The sequence below is a fragment of the Sturnus vulgaris genome, chromosome 17, assembly GCF_052056855.1.
Source record: "Sturnus vulgaris isolate bStuVul1 chromosome 17, bStuVul1.hap1, whole genome shotgun sequence".
Classification (NCBI taxonomy): domain Eukaryota; kingdom Metazoa; phylum Chordata; class Aves; order Passeriformes; family Sturnidae; genus Sturnus; species Sturnus vulgaris.
This window is the reverse complement of record NC_142259.1, coordinates 12,602,504-12,626,487: the sequence shown is the minus strand read 5'-3', so window position 1 is coordinate 12,626,487 and position 23,984 is coordinate 12,602,504. Positions and strand designations below refer to the sequence as shown.

Genomic DNA, 23,984 nt, shown 5'->3' with positions numbered 1-23,984 from the left:
TAATTCCTTCCCACTGTGCTGCCACTGTTCCACCATGTCAGCACCTTGGGAAGGTACATGGGAACATCTTGGCAGCCTGCAGTGCTACCTGTCCCAAAAATGCACAGCAGCAGCTACAGGAGATGATCCACTCAGAGGAGAGGAGCTCCTGGTGCCATTTCGAGGAAACATCCCAAACGCCCTGCCCCTATTTCCATATGAGAGCAGAGGAGGCTCTGGCTGGAAGAGATATTAGAAAGTAAAAAGAGCAACAATATTTTCCACACTAAATCTAAAGCTTTTCTTCCCTGCTGGGGAAACTGCAGGGTTGGTTTTTTTTTTTTCCTCTTTTTTTACCTCCTGGTAGGGGAGAGACACGACTTATCCCAGAGGCAGTGCCCAGTCTGGAGCAGGGATTTGCTTGCTGGTGTTCCATATCCTGCCTCCCCCCCTGCCCTCGGCCTCTGCAGGCAGTCTCAGCCTGCTGGACTCTGAATAAATGATTGGCAGAAGGGCAGTTTAGAGGATGGGAGGCCCAGAGTCAAATCTCTGGGCTGAATCAGGAGTCTGAGTGCTTTGCACTGGGTTATCTGGGGGTCTCTGTGCTGAGTGCTTCTGTGTGTGTTCCATAAAGCAGCAGCACCTCTCACAGAGGTGCCTTCAAGTGCTTTTAGATGAAGATTGCTTGATTTAATAAGTGTATCCTAAGGTGAGGAAGGTTAAAAAGCTGAGCTGGACGTGCAGATGGGCTGAGTCCAGCTGGGCTGGACATGCATGGACTGAGTGCAGCCAACTGAGAATTCAGTGTCCCAGCTCACCTGAAAATCAGGACCATGTGCAGCTGAGACTTTCAGCCTCCCCCATTTCTGCACCGTGGACAATTCCAAATACCTCTGGGCTGTCTGTTCACTGTTGCCATTGCCTTGGGCTGCAGGAGCCCGGAGCAGTGAGCCCAGCCAGCTGTGCAGCCCCAGATGTGCAGGGAGCAGTGCTGGGCTGGAAGGAGGAGGAGCAGCTCACCCACGGCTCCCCTGCCCTGCACAGCCCATGCAGAAAGTGCTGATGAGCTGCTCAGGGCCAGGGGAAGCCACAAGCAGCATTCTGGGGGTGGATGGCAGCACAGCTCTGCCTGACCCCAGCTCAGCAGGCTGGGTCCCTTCCAGAGCCTGTGAGACAATCACACCTTTGTCAAGGCAGGAAGATGCAGCAAGCTCGCAGGGGGAGCTTGGTTTGCTTAGAGTTTCATTTTAACAGCTCACAAGCCTTGTCTGTGCTAGTAAGTGATGCTGGGTTTCCCACTTTTGCCTCTGATTTTTGCTGTGCTGGTAACAAGGGTGAGAGCAGTGGTGTATGTAACCATCCCACAGCTTTGGGCTCCACACAGCTCCTTGCCTTGGCTGTCCAGTGTTCGAGGTGAGAGTGGCAAGGCTTTTCTTTCCCCCCCAAAAAAAATCTTTCTGCAAGTATTTTTGTGCAGCCAGGAGAAAACAAATCCATTGTTCCACGGGCTCCAAGCTCTGGGTGCCCCTTGGGTGTGGGGTCTGGGTGAAGCTGGTGCTGGGAGGCATCAGTCCTACAAAACCAAGGGAGCTGCAGTTTAGGGTCACAATTGTAAATTAGGTTTCATCCCTCAGGGGAACACTCAGAACCTCCTTCCATTTCCTCTGGATCTTGTAGACAATTCTTTACCCACCATTAGCAGTGCAGAGGAACGTGGAACTGGTCACATTTGTGGCAAAAATACTGTGACAAAAATGTGTCTCTGTGAGCAGTAATGAAGAGGTTTTATTTGTCTTTTCACAGATCTGCAGATATATAAGTTTTTTTCCATAGAAATACCTGGACAATAAGGACAATTCCCTGAATTGTGGGGGGATGTCACTGTGGAAGTGAGTGTCCCGTGTCACACGAGCTGGGGACAGGGCTGGGACAGTCTCAGCTTCGGCTCACGACAGGAAATGGCAGCAGGAAACAGAGTGAAAGGGCTGGAGCTCGGTGCTCTGAGGGGATAAAGCTCTTGTGTTTGAAATGCTGATGCTTAAATAGCGTTAATTTTTCTGAATGCTGAAGTTTATCGACACGCAGGGCATAGAAGTCTGAGTTCTTCTCATGGTTATCTCTGGTGGATGCAAGATGATAAAATGTAGCTGCTGTGAGCCAGGGGAACTCATGAATTCCCTAAGCCCAGCACACAAAAGCAGAGTTTGGCTGATGGGAGTTTGAAGATCTGAAGTTGGGGACATGTAACTGAGCCCAGCTAAATTAAAGTAGGTCAGGAGAAGCAGCTAGATTGGACTGGGTTCTTTTAATTTTGATCTGGAAGAGAAAGCTTGAAAAGCAGTCTTGGAGCTATCAAGGACTTGGAATAGGGTGAAGGTCAAGGGTGTTAGTGTTTGGTTGGGGCCCAGATCTTACAGTGCAGTTAAAAAAAGAAGAGATTTGGAATTCCCCCTTTTATTTATTTTAATTGTCATGTAATAATTTGCAAGTCAGATGCTGGTTGCATTGTGTTTACTCCCATTTGTGTACTGGTTACAGTGATAGAGGAGGTTCGTGTTTCTCGGGGAGAAAAGTGCAAATGGACTCAGCTTTCCCCTGCCAAACTCTTCTGGTGGCCACATGGACATGGTGAATCATCTCTAGGACAATGTGGGTGGTGGAGGAACAACCCAAACACAGCGTCCATCCTTGGAGTGGCTCCAGCATAAATCCTTGGGCCAGCAGGGTGAGGAGGGGAGGTGCTTCCTGTGCCCTTGGAACTGGGGCAGCTGCCAGGGCCCCCAGGTGTGAATGTTCACAGCCCCTGTCACCAAACCCACCTGTCTGGAGCCCAGCACACCTGGATGTGTCCTGGCTGCAGGACAGCTCAGCCAGGGCAGGGTCAGGCTGTGCTGTTCCCCCTGGGGGTGCTGGGTTGAGGCTTTTGTCTTGCACAAAAAGCCCAAAATGCTGCACCCCACATGCTGGAAACGTGGAAACTGTGCCAGGGGATTCCTGCAGGACAAGGACACTGTGGTGGGATGGCACCAGGGCAGGTTCAATGTGGAGAGAAGGTTGCTGCTGTGCTGGTTTGATGGCAGGATTGTGCTCTTTTTGGGAGAGGTGAAAGGAAATCCCAACACTGCCCACAGCAGTGTTCCCCTTTTCTGCTCAGTCACTTCCTCACCGTGCTCCAAAAGGGAGCTTGAATCCCTTTTTGTAGGGATTTAGTTTCATGAATGATCCAAAAACTCCTGGGGAGTGCAGAAAATAACAAATTACTTTCAGGAGTTAACTCTGTGAACTTAATAGTGCAACATTAATGATGCAATTTTCTCAGGTAAATTCAAGATAAAATAGACAGAAAGATTTAAAAAAACCAAAACTCCAGTGTTTTCCCAGGTTCATTCAAAAGAGGTGTTTGCTACTCGAACTAATGTACAACTTTAAATATTGAATGTGAGGGTAACGAGTATGAATCGGGAGGATTGGTTTTTCTGGTTCTGCTGTGCACATTAGAAAGTTTCAGGGTAATGGGACACCTTGCTGCTGTAGCTGCTGACAGCCAGCAAACCTTTCTCCCCAGAGGTTTCCCCCTGGCTGGAATGTGCTGCCTGCCTCAGGTGCTCTTGTAATCCCACGGGGCAATCACCCCCCGGGGGATTCCAGAAAAACACTGCAAAACAGGAAAAAATCTAAGGCTCACACAGAGAAAAATGCAGCAGAGTGTGGCTGCAGAAACGGAGTTGCCATAGCTGTTAGAGACTCAGCGAGACAGGGTGGAATCCAGTGTTTTGGAAGGTTTCCCCGTATGACACAAGATTTTGGAATTTTACAGCTGGTAAATCCTTATTAGCACAGGCAGCCACTACTGGCCTGGATTCCCTGGCTCACTGTTTACTATGGGGGCGCCTGATGGAAGTGTGCCTGGTCCTGATTATTCAGCTTAATTGTTTAGGGAGAATATTAAAAAATAATCATAATTCTTGGCATAAACAAAAGGCAGAGAGACAAGCTCCCATCACCTGTTGACAGAAAATTGATCATGAAGAAAGCTGGCATGGGGAGTGGAATTCCCTGTTCTCCCACTTAGTCATCGCATCCTGGTGTGACTCATTTTATTACATGGAGGTTCCCAGTGGTTTTATTTTGAGAGAAGCTTTTGTTTAATAATTTATACACACACACACACACACACACAAACACACTTATAATCTTAAAAATACAACAAATCTATTCTGATGGATTGGCATAAGGAGTCATTTGGAAGAGCTCTGCAATGAAATACTGTTCCTTCCTGCTTCGCTGTTCAACTACTGTATTGATGTTTTATTTTAATGGGAATTGAATTCCTCAACAATAGATGGGGAGAATTCGCCTCTAGACTTGTTCTCACTGTGCAAAATGTCAGATTTGGGGCTGGGCTGGCTGGTGGATGACTAATCCATTGCCCTTTTACCTCCCAGACCTTGCCTTGTATCTTTGGCCTTGGTGAGTCAAACTTCTGTCCTCAGAGCAATGAAGGCACTGGCCTCTGCTCCTAACAAACAGAGCTCCATTAACTGCAGTGGGCAGTCTTGCTTCAGAAAGAAAAAAGAAATCCATGAAAATGAAGCTCAGGAATAAATGTAATAGTTCTACTTTTCATGAGTTTTAAATACATTCATGCTGTGCGTGCTATAAAGTTTGAAATTTATTTTGAAGAGCTTAGAAGGAGACAGATGCTCAGGACCAGATGCTGAGCAACCTTGTGCTGACTTGAAGCAGAGTAACTTCCCAGCTGAAATCAGAATTTGTCCCTGAATTTGTCTGGAATTTGTCCAGAGCAGCAGAGATTCTGAGTGAGGGTTCCCCATAAGGTTTCTGCTTCCCAGAGTGGTTTTGTCCTACTGGAAACCATTCCCTGCTCTCCCTTTGTTCTTGGGGCAGCTCTAAAAACCCTTCTTTGTTTTCCAGAGGTGTCTGTCATGTGCTGATAAAAGCTGACAGAGATAATTGCTGTGCTTTTTTGGAAGAACTTCCAAGAAACCGAGTGGATGGGGACAATTCCCTGCAGGTCCAGGGGAGCTGTGCAGAAATGTGCAGTCAGAACCTGCCCCTCTGCTCCTCAAGGCTGGGCTTCTTTGGGCAACCAGGAACAGGTTGTTCATTAAGTCATTTGTGTAATGCTTGACTGGAAAGCAGTGTACATTTGCAGGCCTAAAACCACAGGCAGGAGTGGAATCCCATCCAGAATCAGCACAATAGTATATTTAGTCTTCAGCTGCAGAGAACTGCAAAGGACATTTCCTGAGCCTCTCAGTCCATCAGTCATGCTTGTTCAAATAAAGCAGTGAGTTTGTTTCTCTGCTAGTTTCTGACCCCAAAGTCATGAGTAAGGGATCCTGAGTAATGTGTAAAGGCTGTAACCGGTTCAGAAAACCTTTAATTGGCTAATTAAAAAAAGTCCTATAAGGGGCTGCAGAGAATCACCCAGAATGTTCCTAATGCAGACTGACGTTTTGATTTCCCCCAGTTTGAAGCGAGACTTTTGGTATGATGGCAGTTTGACTTAGAAAGGGTAGAATTACTTTCTTCCAACAACTCATTCATTCCCCCAAAGAGTGCTGACACAATCAGATCTCTCATCGGGGTTTAATGCTAAGTCTCATAGCCCTGAAGCAGCACAAAAATCTCTATTTCCTGAACATTTCACTGACCTGTGGTGTTAAAGACTTGCCAACTAAGACAAACCATTAAATGAGCAAGGAACCACAACAGTAAAAATATTGCATGAGGCAGCCATGGCTGGTAAGACCTCAGGGTCTAAATCCAAGAATATTTTATCATCTTGAGTGCAACTGCTGCCCTTTGCAGAGGCAGGGCTTGAATTCCCTGTGCTGGAGGTACAGTTTGAAAGGCACCACACACGTGGACCTGGCACTGAGAGTTCTTCTGCAGTTTTCTGTCCTGTCCATTGTTGAGGAAGTTTTAATTCTGTGCAATAAGCAGCAATTGTAGACTTTAGATTAAATTATTAATCAGGCTGGGGTTTAGTTCTCTCAGTTTCCAAGCAGGAACTGTTTGTCCCGTTTGTGGCAGGACAATTTTGGGGTAATTAAAGGGCAGCAGGGATCTCTGGAGGGTCCAGCACAACCTCCTGCTCAAAGCTGAACACACTGGGCTCAGGGTGTGCCTTTGGTGTGGCAGGTTTTGTACTGGGGGCTGTGCTCCCCTGTCACATCAGCCTCAGGGTTTTTAGTACCTCCTTACAATAAGAATCCCATTTCTGTTCAGGACTTTCTTCAAACATCCACTTTAATTTCCTCCTTAAAAAAAAAAACAAACCTGCATTTATGCACCTTCTAAAGGTGATAAATGTGTTGACAATTTGGTGCAGGTTTTCTCTATTCAGAATTTCCTGAAATGATCCTGAGACTTCTCAGTTTATTCCTCCTGCTCTCTGTTAGCTCCCTGAGTGTGCATAATCAAAAGTTTTCTTTTCATTACCAGGAAAAAGAATAGGTTAAAGTAGAGAGAGAGAGAGAGAGACTTCTGAATGCAGTTGTATTTTTCATTTTCCTCACAACCTCCCTCATCCTCCTGCCAAAAGCTCCCCATAATGTGCATATCCAGAGCAGTTAAAGGAAAAGCAAATATTGATTGTCTCGAGCTAAAGTGAAGCAGTGAGACAGATGGAGCCACATCATCATATTTAAGCATAAAGGTCAGGGAGTGAACTGCAGAGTGGTTAAATTCACCAGGGCTTCAGTGCTCAAAGAACAGGGATTGCTGCTGCTGACAGATTTGTTAGAAACCTGTTTAGCTGCCACAAATATGGAATTTATCCAAACAGAAGCATCTATCATTGTTGGAATGATAACCCCAAATACAATTCTTTCTTGCTTGCCTTTTCTCATTCTTACTTTTGACCCGCACAGACTTTGGACTCAGCCTGAACATCATTTGATTTTTATGGCTGGCTTCATTAGCTTTTAGTGCAATTTCAGTGGCTCAGTCACTAAATCACATCCCCTGTGGTTGTGGTTGCATGTGTTCCACAGGCTTCTTGAATGTGGCACATGACTTGGAGGCCCATTTCTACTTTAGTTTATGCATTTTGGACCAACAAATCCTTTTGACTTCCACCTTCTTTGTGAATTTAGTGCTGTTGTATCTGCACAGACTGTTTGAATTTAGCAGTACAGAAATGAAGATGAAAACATTCTGCCTGGAGCAAAACCAGTGTCAAATATTCCTGCTTGGCTGTCCTTGTTGTCAGGACATCTTCATGTGGCATTGCTGAGACAGCTCTGATGTTCCTGTCAGAGCTCTTACTTCATGATGTGTTTTCTTGTTTCCTTTTCCCTCCTTTTTTCCTTGGAGAAATCTAAAAAATTATCCTTTGGGGTGTTTGGGAGTATGGGGAGCTTCCTGAACATATGGCGATGGTTGCTTTCCTCAAAAATCACCCAAAAGAGGCATCTCCCCGTTGAGCATTTACTGCCTTGTAATCAGACAAGGATTTGCTGGATTAATCTCCCAGGATTTTGGCTTCTCCCTTGCCTGTTTCTGTCCCAACAGCAGCAAGGAGCTGGCTGCATTGACAGGGGTACAGATTGAATATAGCACTGGATGCTGATGCTGAATGGCATTAAATAATGGAATATTTTCCATGCCTTTGCAGCAGTCCCTTGGGATGTGCTGGCTCCAGTGCCACAGCTTTGCTGAGCCCCATGGTAGGAAAGACAAATCACTCACAGGGGGGAACTTAACACTTAAAAAAAAAAAAAAAAAAAAAAAAAAAAAAGAGGGAAAACTCTCACTGAGTTGTTCAGAGTTCCCTCCCTTGCAGCAGGAGCAGCTGGGATCTCCTGATGGAGCCACACTTCCAGCTATTCCCTGGCTGCCTCCAGTGCCCAGGGACGATGGGGTGAGAGAGCCCAGCAGGGCTGGGAGCCCCCCTGCCCCACCAGGAGCCCATCCCAAGGGAGGGAGGGAGGGATGTGAGCCCTGACCTCCAGGAAAAGCTGCCAGGTGTCCCAGGTGTGCAGGGCTGGGCAGGTCAGGCTCTGTCCCACAGAGCTGGGACAGGCAGGGACCTGGGGCTGGGTCCTGGCCACTGAGCCCAGCTGGGGAAGAGCCTGCACAGGGAGCCCAGCACATCTGTCAGCTCATTGTCTGGGCCCAGCACAGAACAAAGAGTACAACAACAGAAAAATGCAAAAATGCATTTAAAAATACTCTTTCATTTCCCTTTTCGCCAGAAGCAGAAGTGCTTAAATAACAGAGGACAAAAGCAGCTCTTGCAGAACTTCCAAGAATTGGGAAAAATAAAAAGCCCTGTGAGAAGGACTGGGTTGAGGAGATTTTTAGGAGATTTTCCCCCTCGTCCTGGCCAGTCTGGGGAGCCCCCAAAGGAGGCAGCAGCCCCCTGGCTGCACATTCCCAGGCCATCAGCTCCTTGGCATACCTGTCCCCTGGCCACTTGAAGACCAAGCTTTCAGAAAGATATGAGCCAACTTTTTTCCACCATCAGTACTTTTCTTCTGCAAGTTTCTTGGATAAAAGGCTTAATGGAGTATGAAAATCAAAGGGGTAAAGATTAAAATCTAACAAAAAATAAAATAAGGAAAGCACTGCAAAAAAAAAGTTTGTGTATTTAAGGAATACTTGTAACCAGAGGAAGCACCCAGGCTGTAAATGAATGTCCTGTCACTACTGATAGACTCTTACAGCACAGGGGTTATTGTGGTGGTATTCCATGCAGGGGGATCACATTTTTGTTTTCCTCTCTAAATAGAATTTTGTGTAACTCAGGATGGAGACAAGCTGCATGGATGTAATAATTAAGGGCAGCAAAGCTTGCAGTGGTTCAGGGTAGAGGCTGTCCCACATGCAGTGAAATGTTTTTGCACTGAGTACAGTGAATATTTGGTGCTTTAGCACAGCTTTAGGGCTGTCAGTGGCATTCTCTGGGAATCCAAGTGGTCTTGGCTTAAAGCAGCACAGAGTTTGCTGAGCTGCTGACCCAGTGTGACCACGAACAAGTTTTGTGACCTTCTGGTGCCCTCCTCCAGTCAGGCTGGCTGGACTCGGGCCTGGTAAAAAGCAGATGTTGCACCTGTGCTAAATATTTAATTCCTCAGTTTGGCCAATTTCTACATAAACATTTAATTTTAATATGTATGTAAGCTCTTTCCTGGCAAGAGAAGTGTTCAGTGATGTGTTTAAATGAAATGCTGTTGCTTTTGGTTAGGATTGGGAAGGTGCTTGAAATTAAGTCCATTTTGAGAGCTTTGCTAACTTAATGCCCTTGATTTGCCTCTCCTTTTTTTTTTTTTTTTAATAAGTTCTGTGATTAAAAAAACCTCACAGTGATGTTAATGTTGTGATATTCTTCTAGATGGGCAGCAGATCTGGGAAATGGAGGCAACAGTGGACAAAGACAAGAGCCAGCCTGTAAGTATGAAACTCTGGGTGTCCTGTCCTGCAGCTGCTGTGCAGCAAGTTGTGTTCAGGGGGAGGCTTCCAAAGAGCAGCAATGCCACAAAGAACAAATGCCAAATGCTGCAGCAGTGCCTGTGCTGCAGAAAGGGTGGATTCCTGCAGCAAAACCCCAGCAAAGGGGGCACTGCTGGGTGCTGTGTCCTGCGGGGCCAAGGTGCCATCCCAGGCTCTGTAGGAGATGCTGACCCCTGTGCCAGCCCTGGGGGCTTTGTCCTGCAGGATTTCAGGTGGACACTGCTCTGGGGAGGGAAGGAGCCTCTCTGTTCCCTTGGCTGGCTGGATTTTGCTGTGGGCAGGCAGAGCTCTGAGGAGCCAGCAGTGACACTGCCATGGGAGACAGCAGGGCAGCTGCCATGGCACTGGGGTCTGCCTGTGCATAAATAAAAAACCGACGGAATAATTAAGTTATTCTGATGACAAGAGAGAATTCTGCAGTGCCCACTCCTTTATCAAGCACTGTGGGATTAGCAGTGCTTCTGCATTTGTCACCATTTTATGTGTTTTACTTGTAGCTGAGAATTCTCTCTCCAAGTTCAGGACAACACCAAGTGCAGGAGGGATGCAGTCCATAGAAACCAACTTGCCAGCACCAAAAATCTTCTGGTCTTTCACCATCTGTCCCTTTTTTCTCATACCCTTCTTCATGGGGATGAACAGGGAGGTTCCTCCTGTAGTGCCTGGAGGTGTAGCAAGGGGAGCTGCACACAGAAGCCCTGCTCAGCCTCAGGTGCTCATTGCTGGTTGTCCCTGTGTTATTCCAGAGCATGCTTTTTGTGGAAATACCCGAGTACAGGAACAAGCACATCCGCACAGCAGTGAAGGTGAATTTCTATGTCATCAATGGCAAGAGAAAAAGAAGCCAACCCCAGCATTTCACCTATCACCCAGGTAATTCTCAGGGACAGAGCCACTTGGTGCCTAATTTCATGAACAAGATTTGATTTTCTGCTCTGTTGTTTTCTTGCCATTCTTTGAGGATCTAAATGTTGCTGATTTAATTTGGCTCAGCACTCGACAGCTGCTTGGTTTGAAAGATGTCTGTGATTTGTGATCAGGAATTTCCATCAGTTTGAGGTGTCAGTTTTCTGTTATCTTGGCCATGGGCTGATGCTGCCCCGTTCACTTGGTGGAAGTTTGCCAGGAGCCTCAGTGGGAACAGGCTCAGTGTGGGACATGATGTGACCCTCTGAAAAGCATGAGTGTTGCCTTCCCTGACGTGTCCAGCAGTAAGAAAACATCAGATCTGGGAAAGGGCTTGGGATGGAGGAAGACAAGCAATATATATTCTTCAGAATGAGGCTAGTTGAGAAAAACACCAATGCTTTTCTGATGTTCTTCCTCTGGGGGATTGGTGAGCCATGTCACAATAAATGCAACAGGATTACTAATGAGATTCCCAGAATTTCTCAGCTTTGGCTGGGGGAAAAATGTTGTGAGAAAATCAGAGTATTGTGTCTGTGGAAAGCAGAAAGCATGAAATAACAGCACCAGATTTTATGCAAGCTTCAAATGATGTCTTAATTTGACTTGTCTCTAAGGAGGGGCACACATTTATTCAGACTCTTATTTTGGTCTCCTCCAGCCTGAAAATCTCTGGTCCTCTCCCTGAAATTATGAACTCTATAGGGTATCACCAGGGGTTTGCACAGGTGCTAAATTGTTCTGCTCTGGAATAGTCTTGAGAAGCACACTTCTACCTCAAAACAATCCCTAAAATAGACCACTCAGGAGAAGGAATCTCTACTTCCAAAAAGGAATTTTGCATGACCATTGTGTGGTTTCCATTGTATGATGTTTCTGTAGTGAGTTTTGGGGAAGATTTCCAAAAAATCATTGGGAATGTAGAGGACCATCATTTACCCAACCAGGATTCATACAACTCTTTCTAAATCATGGTCTTTTAAATGATGGTGTCAGACAGGTCATCAGCTCTGAGGAAACTTCGTGCAGCAGAGACAAAAGCTCTAAACGAGCTCAGCTCTGCCTTTGGTCACTTGTTAAATGTTTGACAGAAAGATGGGGAGTTGTTTTTGTCCTGGGATCTCTACTGATCTCTTTGAGATGGAAGTGCTGCACGAAACACCTATCTATGACTTCTTATTTTGTCTGTGTTTCAGAATGGCCCTTAAATGAATTAAAACAGGAGTTGAATTTTTCAATTTTAGCAATTTGTGATTCATTAGTACGTTAAAGATTTTTCAAGGACCTCTTAGCACAGAGTGCTTTGAACAATTTTTGCTGTGGTTGCAAGTGGGTGATGTATTAAACTCAATGCTTGTGAGCTATGAATTTATACACAAAAATCTTGTAAAAGGCTTAAATCTCTTATTACTTGAAGGAAAAGCTCTCTGTTTGTCCTCAGCTCGTTACAAATAACGTCCTTTGCATGCTTTATTCTAGTACCATCAATCAAAACAGAGCCCATTGATGACTATGATCCAGCCCTAATCTGCAGTCCAGTGCACAGTGCTCTGGGGACAGTAACACAGCCTTACTATTCACAGCACACAATGGCCACCGAGTCCCCCTCCTGCCTGGTGGCCACCATGGCTCCTTGCCAGCAGCTGCGCTCAGGCCTCTCCTCTCCTGACTCACGGTACCACCAGCAGAACCCAGCTGTGATTTACCAAAGGAGCAAGAGCCTGAGCCCCAGCCAGCTGGGCTACCAGCAGCCCAACCTGATGGCCACCCCAGTTGCCATTGCAGATGCCCACAGGTCGGTGCTGGTGCACGCTGGCTCTCCAGCCCAGAGCTCAGCCGTGCTGCACCAGTCCCCGGGCCAGCAGCAGCCTTCTCCTGTCATCCACTACTCTCCAACCAGCCAGCAGCTGAGGTGTGGCAGCCACCAGGAGTTCCAGCACATCATGTGCTGTGAGAATTTCACACCCAGCGTGCCGAGGTCCAGCCAGCCCCAGGCCAGCCAGGCACAGAGGCTCAGCCCCAGCTCGTACCCCACGGTCATCCAGCAGCAGGCGGCCCCTGGCCAGCGGGCAGCCAAGAATGGGCCACCAGGGAGCGAGCAGAAGGAGGTGCTGCCAGCAGGAGTGACCATCAAGCAGGAGCAGAACCTGGACCAGGCGTACCTGGATGATGGTAAGTGCTGTGCCCCTCTCACTTTGCTGCTTTGTTGGAGGGAGGGGCGAGGCTGGGGTTCTCAGTCCCCTGTTATATAACTGACTTCTGACCCTGGCCCCCCAAAAGAACACTGGAGAAGGCTTCAGAATTTGAGTGATAGAGTTAAAATCACTGGGGTGTAGTTGAATAGAAGTGTGTGGTGTCTCATAGTGATGGATTTGGAATTTGGGGTTTTTAGAATATAGTAATGGACAAGATGGAGGTTCTTGGGCATTGTCTCTTCCTTCTTCATGATTTCAGGCAGTAATTTCTGGTTGGACAGTTAGTGCTGCATTATGGGTCACAGCAGTTTGATTATTGGGTCAAAAGTATAAATAGTATAAGTGTTATTTTTCTTTTGGACTGTTTAGCTTTAAGAGACCTTGTAACCAGCTCAATTCACCTCCATTGAGGTGGTAGATGCATTATATACAGAATAAATTGTGTGGCCCCTTTGGGGGTGTGGGCATTTGCTGTCAGGATGGGTTTGGGTCTTTCACTGAGTGCATTTTTGGTAGATAGCAAAGCAGTTTGGCCACTGGCCCACAGGAACCCTCTGCTTGCTCTGTGCCAGCTGAGCTGGTCCCATTTTGTTTCCCTTTGCCAAAGGCTCCATTGCCAGTTTGGAAAATGGAGGATCTGAAACGAAGCGCACGTCTTCATTCTTTTATTATATTATTTCATATCAGGGCAAAGTCCACTTTGTGAAATGCTCTTGTACATTTTGTACCAAAAAAAAAAAAAGCCCATTGAGCAATCTATCAGGGCCTGTAATGAATGGGGCAGTGCTGCAGGCAAAACCATTGCAGATGTTCTAGATGAACAGTGGGACATTGATAAGTAAAACAACGCTGTTCCTTTGTTGTGAGCCAGCTGATTTAGCTTTTAGGAATGAACAGAAGTTGGAGTAAAGCTTTCTTTGAACATATCCTGCTTATTCTTAGGTAGGCAGCTATTGGCAGTCTGGTTGATTGGTTCTTTTATTAAAGCATGTTTCTGGCAGGAGGAAATCAATGCAAAATTAATAGTGCAGCTGGACACTGCAATCACAGAGAGCAGCAGCAAACCCAACATTGATTTTAGTGGGAGAAGAGTGAGGATACTGGAAATATTGCTGGAAATGCAGGATGTTCTTGTGCAGGAAGTCCAGACCCGATTGTCACAAATAGTAACTCTGCTCTCCTCTCAGTGCAATTCCAGGCTTGATCTCCTGGATGTGCACTGGGACATGCTCTAAGCACCCATTGGTTTGGGATTTTTACTGCACTTACCTGAGCTGTGAAATTGTGCCTGGGAAAGTTTTACTTTCCTCAGCTTGGGTCCTGAGTGCTCTGTATGATGTGCAGCCTTCCCTGCTGGTTTGTGGGCACAGTTTGGATGGTTTCCTCTCTTAGCTGTGTTTGCAGGGTGGTGGATGCAGCTTTGGTGCCATGGCAGTAAAATCTGGAGAGTTTTTACTGGTTCCCTTCTCTGAGCAGGAGATTTAGGAGTCCTAAATTTGACTCGGGACATTCGCTTTCCATTCAGGGAATTGGGCATGATAATAAAGCAAGAGAATCTTTCTGACAGGAAAATTAAACACTTATTTAGGGTAACTTTAATATGAGAAGCTGAGAGATTCTTCCACATTTATAAAAATACTTGATGCACACCTTGTAAAAGAAAGAAAAAAGAAAGCATCTTGGAGTGAAAGCTAACTTCAGAATCAAGCTTCAGAATCCACTTAAAGAACTCCCATGGTGGAGTGCAAAGTGAATTTTCCTGAGTTTTGAATCAGGCCAGTGACACCCAAGTGCAGCACAGCTCACCAAGAATGCACTCAGCCTCCCTGCTAAGGGATTCCTCAATTCCAGCACTTCCTCATGAAATCCCAGGCTTCTCCTTGGATGACTGGATCATCCTGAACTGATTTCAGCTAGTTTATCTGCTTTCATTACTTTATCAATCATGCCACCCAAACCAGGCCAGGCAGGGGCACATGCAGTCTCTTCACTGACCTCAGTGAGTTTACATCAGCTGGAAGTGTGACTTGGAGAATTGTGATTTACTTTAGGGCTTTGCAAAGCATTTCATTCTGAAATGTTCAGGACTTGAATTGCAAAGCCACATTGTTTGCTGCTGGGGAAAAGTGACTCAGAACATAACAAAAGCCATGTTTTTCCTGACTAGAAAGTTTGGGTTTGTGCTTTATAGTATTAAAAGAAAGCAAACCCAAAGGATTATGGAGGCTTTGCCCTCAAATCCCTTTTATCCAGAAAGCTCTTGTGAGATAAAGTGAGCTGTGAGGTCTTGCAGTGATTTTCATGGGCAGACACAGAGCTGGTGCTTCCCCAGGCAGGCTTGGCACGAGCCAAGGGCTGCTGCTGCTGCTGCCCAGGCTCTTGGGCAATCACTGCTGCTGCCTCTCACTTCCCTTCACTCTTCCTCCCTTCCCCCCTCTTCCTCCTCCCTCTGCCTTGTTCTCCTTTCTCCAGAGCTCTGCTGACACTCCAGCTTTCGTCCCTTTGCTGTTGTGGCCTCCTCTCATCAGCTCTTGGCCACTGCCTTCATGGTTAACACACTCAGCCTGGCTGTTCTGGGCTTCGTTTCTATTCTGGGCTTTGCCACAAACTCCTCTGGTGACCTGGACTTGCCCCAGGCTGGTGGTTCCTCATTCCTGGAGCTGGTGCCTCTCAGATTGGGGACACTGAGAGTGCTCAGGCTGTGCTGGCAGTGACCAGAGCACAGCATCCCTCAGCTGGCACCGTGGTTATTCCTCTTCACCCCTCTCATCTTCCTCATGTCACTGCTGGCAGGACCCCTCATGGGTTTCTTCTCTACCCTGCTGTAAAAATATTTTATTTGTTCTTCCTGAGAGCGTGGTTTGGTTTTGCTCAGAGCTTGCACTGCTCCACAGGGCACAAAATACTGGGAACTCAGCACACTTAACCTGTCCACCTCTGCCTTGAAAAGACGAGAGCTGTTCCCCCTCTGCAGGAGAATTCCAGTCCTGTGGGTTCTTGAGGCTGAGTGCAGCCAAACCAGCCTGTGCCCCAAGGCAGGTGGTGGCAAGGATTTACCATCTCAGATGGGTTTTGTTGTGTGCCAGGAGTGCTTTGTGCCCTCCCCAGCCCCTTGGTGAGAATCCCAGCAGATCTGTAGCTGGTGTCTGACCCTGCTGCAGATGTCCTGACCTGCCACTTGCTTTCTTCAAGGAGACATTGGCCCCTCTCCCCCTCAGAGAGGAGCCTGTGGTGCCCTCCTGCAGCTCCCCAGCCTTCCCCTCCCAGCCAGGATTACAAAACAGAGTTACAGGAAGGCAGGCTCCACTCCCCAGAGAGGGTGGATTTGGATCTGCACCCATCAGGGACTGATGCAAATTCAACATTGCCACACATGAGTGCCTCCATGCACATACTCCTCCATATTTCTCTGTGAAATAGATCTATCTGTAACTTTTTGGTAACTTTTTTTTGTATTAAATACTCTGAAGAATCCCCAGAGGAAGGGACGATTCATGAAAAATGAACAGAGAAATCTTTATTACACACAGATCTGTGCCTCAGAGGGGCATTACTGTTGGAATGGCTTTGGGAGTGGCCACACCCTGAGTGCCAGGAGATCCTGGAGGATGCTTCAGGTGCCCAGGCTAGTGCTGGCAAGCAGAGATCAGCCTCAAATGCAAGTGAAAGCCATGGGGTGACAGAGTGATAGGCTCCTTTCAGCCGAGGCCCCATCTTAATAGTATTCATAACCAAACCACCCACGATGGTAAAAGTTACCCAAACAACCACATAAATATGTTGACAAATAGAATCTTGTTCCTCCTGCGCCCTCAGAGCACTGAGATTAACTCTTTAAAGCACGAAACTCAGGTCAAAATGTAGTTCTTTGCAGCACTGTGTGCAGTGCCCAGGTGGGGCAGGATCAAAGGGGTGAGCCAGGGCTGGGGGCACTGATTGTGCCCCTCCTGCAGAGCCAGAGGCTCCTGTGCAGCCCTGGGGAAGCAGCTCAGCTGCCATGGGCCAGTTCCCCATCTGGGACACAGCCACAAGGCTCAATTCCACACACACAGATCATGGTGGTGCAGCTTGGGTGTCATCAGCTTGCCTGCCTTAGATTGAAATCTTTTCAGTTCTGCTGCCAGGCTGAACTTTACAAAGAAAAATGATTGTCATTATTCAAATGATAACTGTCTAACCACATCTGACACTCAAGTGTCCGCTGGATCCAGCAGCTCGAGATTATTTTTGGTGCCCAGTAATCTCTTTTGGGGAGGAGAAGAGCAAGGCAGATGTTGTGTAGTGGTTTATCAGGCTGCTGATCAGCAGAGATGTTTTATAGTGAGCTCAGGTATTTCGCAGAAAACTGGAGACACGTCAGATATTTCTTTAGAAAGTGGCTGTGCAGGATGTGCAGTGTGGTCCTTGCACATCACCCAGCACCTCAGATCAGCTCCATGGCAAGCTGAGTGTTCATTTGTACAGTTCTGCTCAGAGTGTGTTACATCCCTGCATTTCCTTCCTGTGTTCTTTCCCTCAACGAGAAAACCCTCAGTCTGTCCCCATGGTACCACAAAATTAAATTCAGATCCCTTCTTTCCTTCACGTTCAGGAGGGAGCTGTGTTTTCTGGCCAGCTCTGTTGTCCTTGGGCAGGCAGTACCTCCAGGAAGCCCTGGCTCTCCTGGGGCTGTCAGAGCCCAGAGTGCTGCTCCAGGACAGAGCTCAGGGCTGCTGGGGAGTCCTGGGGGCTCTGCTTGATGCTGGCACATCCTGAGCATCCTGCTGGCCCTGCCCATGGATGGAGGGGGTGGCAGAGCCAGCTCTGGCAGCTCCTGCTGGCTGAGCTTCCACTGGGAACCCTCTGGGCACTGGAGCTGCACTGGCAGGGCCAGGGTCCTGCCTGTCTGGAGAAAAGCTGCTTTTCTCTCTAAACACTGCCTTGAGCCCATGCACAGCCAGCACAGAGCATGGTGGCTTTAGGGACAGATTTTAGGTTGGTTTGTAGTTGTTTTCATCTTGTGTCCATGCATAGAGTTCAGGAGCAAGACAGGGCAGAGGGGAAATGTTCTTGTTTCCTGGCATTTTAGACAGGGGTGAATTTGAATCCTACAAACGGGCTGAGGGTCAGTTTTGAGCAACAATTTGCGTCTAAAAAAAGCCGTGCTCTGTTTTTAATTAGAACTACTTTTCATAGAAGGTGTGGTCACTTCTGCTCAGGCAGAGTTTGACTAAGAGTGAATCCTGTATGTTCTCCAAAACATTTTGCTCAAACACTCTAGCAGATCTACGTATTCATTAGGCTCATTCCTGAAGCTCTGACTCACATTATTTCAGATTTTCTGTTCTCTGCTGGGACCTTGCAGCACTCCCTTGGTACTCTGCAGCTTTATTTTTGGATCACTGCTCTTGTGGGTTTATTGTGTTAGGATCTCCGTGCCCCTGTCCTGCGTCTTGCTTTCCTAGAGGCGATATAAAAAGAGAACAAAAACGTGGTTCTGCTCCCAAAACCCTGAAGTCTGTTGGCAGGAAGTAGAGAGATCAGTCCATTAGGAGGAAGGTCTGGGTTGAGTCTGATCTTGGTGTTTCAGCAAAGAATTTAACTTCCCTGTACTTCCCTGTACCATTATTAAAAAGTACCTTATCCTTCCCTCTTGTACAGTTAGGCATTAATTCATTTGTGTTAGTAACACATACATGGATTCTCAGAAAAAAACCTACACTGAATGAGAGTTATGTATTTGTATTGCTATAGCAGGCTCCAGCTGATCTTCTTCTTCACCTCTAGAAACAATTCCCTGTTAAAAAGTTCAGAGCAATCCAGCCCCATTGAAGGCTGCCCTTTCCCCAGCAGCCTCAAAGCATGCAAACCAAAACAAAGCCAGAAGAAGAAAAACCCATACATCCCAAATCAGCAGTAGAGGAAGGAAGAAAATGAATTGAGTGATTAAAACCATCGTTCCTCTGGCACCTCTTTGTTCTGGAGCTCAGGAATCTTTAATTGGTGCAGTAAGTGCCCACAGGCGAGCTGTGTCACAAAGCGTTTCCTGTGCAGGGACATGAGGAGCCCAGAGCTGCACTGGGGCACTGCAGCCTCCTCTGGGAGCAGGATCCCACCAGGACCTGCTGCCCGAGCCAATAAACCCCAATTGCAGGGAGCTGAGGTGGAAGGCAGGTCCCCCTTTGGGGCTGGCTGTTATCAGCTGAGAGCTCTCCGTTTTCGGGAGGCATCAGGCAATTTTCAGTGAGGGTTTTGAAATACTGGCAAAGAGTTACTTGAGAAAAAAAAAAAAAAAGAACTTGTTCGTGCAGTTGGGAATTGAAAGCTTCTAAACCACAATAAAGTCCTTTCCCAGACTTGCTGTCCATTTAGTCCAAGCTCATGGCATTCCTTAGACAGTCTGAATCACAGGCAGCAGACAGCTCTTACAAAGGAGACCATAGACACCCATCTGTTGGGAGGCATCTGCCAAAACAGACCATACATTTACTTTTATTCCTTCAATCCACTTTCAGTTTAAAGGGATAATAACAATAACATTTTTCACTCCAGTGCAGAGAAATGGTAATGAATTAAAATTATTCCACTGCAGAAAGAGGCAGGCAGGCTTGTCCCCAGCTCTCACAGAGGGGTGAAGTGGGATCAGAGCTTTTGAGGGACTTGGCTCCAGCTGAGGTAAAAAGTCTGTGGTAGAATTGTGACTTTCCTGGGGAATCCCAGACTTCCATGTCCTCCTAGGTGTGCAGGTGGTTAAAACTTGCTGCACTGGAGGGAGGGACTGGCAGAGCTCCTGTCTCCTTTCTCTCCTTTCCACAGGCTCACTCCTTTGCTGCTGTATCTGCCAAAGAATTGTAGGTGCTTCCCAGCAGTGAGCACTGATGGCTGATGGTCACTGGGGTCAGGTCTGCCAGAAACATTCTCATTTCTTGGGGACGAGTCTGGAGACAGAGCAGAGCTGTTGTGTCAGCAAGTGCAGGGTGTGAGGAAAAGGGATCTTCCTACAAGCTGGGAGTGACTCTGGGGGCTTCACACAGAAATCCTTTCAGTGCAGTCAAAATCAGAACAGTTTGGACAAACAATTTTTAAGAATGGGGACTTTGGTGATGAGAGATGTGCAGCAAGAAAATGGTTTATAACAAAACTGTGCAAGGCAGGAAAGGGGATTAACTCGTTCTAGTGCTAAATTCTCCATTTTGTGTTGAACCAGAGGAGAGCTCTCTGGAAACCTCGAGCAGGGCTTGTTTTACACTCCAGCAGCTCACCACAGAGCTGTGCTGGTTAAGGTGGTTGGGTTTTTTTAAATTTTATTTTGCTAACACAGCTATTATGGTAAAAACCCTTGTAGAGACACAGCTCTGCTGGTGTAAAACCCTGGAATCAGCAGAGCTCAGGCCAAGCCAGGGCACCACCAGCAGCTCTTTCACTGCAGGGATTTGTACTGGGGTGACTGCACAGGCAGGGGTCTGAGAGAATAAATATAAATATGAACATAAGGGGAAATAGAAGGGATTTTTATGTGACAGTAATTGCATGAGCTCAGGTCTGTTGATCACCTCAGGATGAATGCCAGTAATTCCCAGCAAAGGTGATGCACTGAGCTGGATCCATTTCTAGGACCAGGCTTTGCTGAGGGGAGTTGTACCTGCAGCAAGGTGTGAATTTGCCCTCACAAACGGGGAGGAGGGGGATAAAATCCTTCTGGCTCCCCTTCAGAATGATGTGAGTGAATATTCATCAGTGAACTAGCTCACATCCACATGGCAGCTCGAGGCTTTTGCTAATTCTTTGCAATTTCATTGCAGTTCTTGGAATATTAAATTGGAATTTAAAAATCCCTGTGCAGGTGACTTTTCTTACTGATCTTTTCAAGTCCGATCTAAGAAAAAACCAAAACGTTAAAAATACAAACCTGGATGTTTTGGGCTTTCAAAATTCAGACAGACAAAAATGATGCAACTTTGGGGGCGGGAGGTTGATTGCATGATTTAAAAACCAGTCTCATGATTGTTGGAGGCCTGACTCATGAACCCTGAATAGGTTTGGCATTGCTGCTCCTCACAGTTTCATTTGGTACGAATTGGGTTAATGTTAGCAATGTGCAGAGGTGGGGAAAAGGTCTTTTCTCCCCTTAAAGCTCAATGTAATAATTGGGAGGGTTCAGCTCCTCCTGCAGTGGCTTTTGAAAAGGCAACTCGAGTCCTTTTTTGAGCTGCACTTTGAAATGTTGGGAGCAGCTGCACAGAGCCTTGCTGCTCGGAAAAGTTTGGAAAACATCTGCACATTTTTTTCACTGTTGTGAAATAAAGTGCCTGGCAAGAATAACCATCTTAAAGATCTACAATCTTTTTATGGTGCAAACTGAAAGGCAGTTAGAAAGTCTTCTCCTGTAGAAAAATGCCTGGATTCTCAGCATTACTTGCACAAACAGAACTTTCTCAGCTCAGGTCATGTCCTGCCAGGGAGCAGGGATAGTTGGTGGGGGATTTTTTGTCTGTATAGACCTCTTGTCTCACAAGAATGAAGACCTAGAATTGATTAGCTTAAAATCCATTTTTTTCCACCTGTTTTGCATAGTTTGTCATAAATAATAATGTAATTATTTATTTATAATTAACTATACATATAGAAACATAACAATCATTTATAATCAGTATTTATTGATAAATCTCTGTCCATTTTTAAATTAAGAAAATGAGGATGAGTCATCTCAATTTCCCGTCTGAGTTAGTTTTCTTATGAGAACTCAGAGCAGTGAGAGCTGCTCTTGTGGCCAGCAGAAGCTGGTGTGGCCTTTACACTGCCCAACCATTGCATTGCTGTTTCCTCACCAGCTCCAGGAGACTCCTGTGCTCACATTTGGGTGCAGTGAGCCCTTAGAGGCATTTCTAAAGCAAATGGGCAACCAAATCCAGGGCTGGCTGTGAGAGGCACTCGATGACCCAACAGGTCACTGCAGCTTCTCTGGTGTGAAAAGCAAGCAGCACATCCCCAGCTGTGCCAGGGAGAGGCAGGGATGGGGAAGAACAAATGCTTGGGGACCATAAAACTCCTCCAGCACGTCAGCTCCCAGTTTGGGTTTCCAGGCAGGTGCTGGCTTTCACACTCTCTCTCTCTCTGTAATATAACTTTTTCTGTGTTTACCAAGAAGAGACCTAAAATGTATAAATAATGCAGTTGTGTCTGAATCATCACTCTTCTTGCTTCAGTTTTGCAAACTCAGAAATCTGGGCATGCATCCAGCTGGGAATTTCACAGATGACTCCTCTCTCTAAGAGGGGTCTGCACAAAAACCTGAAATCCAAGTATTCCCAATTCTGCAAGAATTCATGTCCTCTAATTTGTGTGCACATCTCCAAGGGATGCTGCAGTCTGTTTGGAATTAAAACACCGATCTCTACAAATTTGCATGACTAATGGTCTGCAAATGACTGAAAACTTGGCCTTGAGTTGGATTTAACTAGTGTTAGGTATAAAAGAGTTAAATCTACAGCTACTGTTAACTGGAGTCAAAGCACTGAGGATCAAAAGGCTTCACCATGAGCAGCTCTTACTGACCCAGTGACAAACAAGGCTGGCACTCCCCATCTTCTTACAGGTTCTCCTAATCCACATAGTTCCCATTTTGATCAAGCCACGTCCTTTTGTGGATTTTTAATTTAGAAAATTTGCACCCCAAAATATAAACTAAATTCTGCCTTCAGCTGAACCAACACTTCTTCTTTAGAGGGAGATTGCAATTAAGATGAGATGTAGTGAGAAGAGGATTATTGACGTGTGTCTGTGGATGATGGAGTGCTAGGCTTCCACCTGAGGGGGAATTTTTCCACGTGGACAATGGTCAGGCGTGGAATGAAAGGTCAGAAGGGGCTGGCTGGGGGCTGGGGGCATTGGGAAGGGCTGGTTGTGCTCTGCATGACCACAGGAGCTGAGACCCTGCACAAACTGTGGGGTGGTGTCCCTGCAAAGTGCCAGCAGCCTGCTCCTCTCTCAGGGCTGACTTGCTCTGACTCTCTGCAAGGAGTAACTTGGGCCAGGGCACAAGCAGCAGTAAATTAGAAAAGTGTGAGTTTGCAACCATTGCCTCTGATCTGCTCTGCCAGGGGAGTCTAGTCAAAGATTCCCAAATTGTGGGGTGGTTTGGTTTGGTTGGTTTGGTTTCTTAATGATGAATGACTTCATCAGCCATGAATGAACCGAGTCAAATGTAGGACAAATAGTGAGACACATGAATGACTCCTGTGACATTTGCAGAGTCTCGATGGGTGCTGGTTTATTTAGGTGGTTTCTAAGTTTCTTTGGAAAGAGTGAGAATGACTAAAAGAAAGGGGAACCACCTCATAAGTATGGGGGTCAATGGTGAAAGTTGTGTGACAGTTAAACCTCCCTGGGCTCAGCATCTGTCATTATGAGCAACCCAGTGTCAGTTCTTTGCTATGATCTGGCTTCCAGGAGACCCCACAGCCACTGGGGGATGGATCAGACATTGCATTCCCTTTGTGGTCAGATACCTCCCAGTGCTGGGTCTTCATCAGCCCCTTGTGGGCTCCCAGTCCAGCCCAGGAGGCAGCAGGGCTGTGCTGCTGAAGTGTCCCTGGCCACCAGGGAGGGATCCTGTGCTTAGGGCTCAGGGAAGTGCCCCAGGTCAAGTCCCTGCAGATGGAGTCATTATAACTCTGCACAAATTGATGTTTGCAAAGGCTGGAAATAGTCTGGACACGCCAGGCATTGGCTAGATCCAGGCTTAAATCAGGGCTGAGGCAAATATGAGGGGAACTTTTAGCAGCTGCATCTTTTAATTGTAGTTTGGATGGTGTATCTTTCTTCCTTAAAATCACGTTACATTTTCTCTTATCTGATTTCTTCTGCACCCTTGTTCATTTGCTTTGAGTGGGGTGGTGTCTCCTTCCTTGGAAAGGAGCCCGAGATTGCAGCAGCTCAGACTCCAGCAAGTAGACCCTGATTTTCAGCTAGGTAGGCTCTTCTGAGGTCATCCTGCAACTTCAGACCCTCAAATAACTTAGTGGTGTTGTAAGATATGTTTCCTTTTTTTAAAAATGCTATTGATTTTTATACAAACTTTTCTTCAGGACAGTTTTTATAGGCTATTATTAAAACTCGTGCTATGTCTGTTTTAGAAATCTCTGGCCCCTTTGCCTTGTACTTGGTTACACTTCGTAGCTCTTCAAAACCAATGCAAAGTTTAGATCAAGATTATGACTTCAGAGAATTTCAGGCTGTTCAGATAACAGTCGTGGTTTAGATGCAGCACTAAATGCTCCTGCAGTCTGCCATGCAGAAACACTTCTGTGCTTTCACAACCTGCTGCCGAGCACCAGGGGCTGGAAGGAGCCTCTCCCACGGGGGACATTCCATGGCAGATAATCCAGCCCTTAATCCCAGTGAGGCTGCAGTAATTCCTGGGTTTCTGCAGTCTGTGTGAAT

The 23,984-nt window shown here is 46.6% G+C and overlaps 1 protein-coding gene across 1 annotated transcript in view; it reads left to right on the top strand.

Moving 5' to 3' along the window:
• Positions 1-23,984, top strand: part of NFATC2 (nuclear factor of activated T cells 2) — a 78,449-nt gene that overhangs the window by 34,912 nt on the left and 19,553 nt on the right. Inside the window, exons 7-9 of the mRNA XM_088175109.1 lie at positions 9,344-9,399; positions 10,209-10,335; positions 11,848-12,540. Of these exons, the coding sequence (XP_088031235.1) occupies positions 9,344-9,399; positions 10,209-10,335; positions 11,848-12,540 (876 nt within the window). The remainder of the gene's footprint in view (positions 1-9,343; positions 9,400-10,208; positions 10,336-11,847; positions 12,541-23,984) is intronic.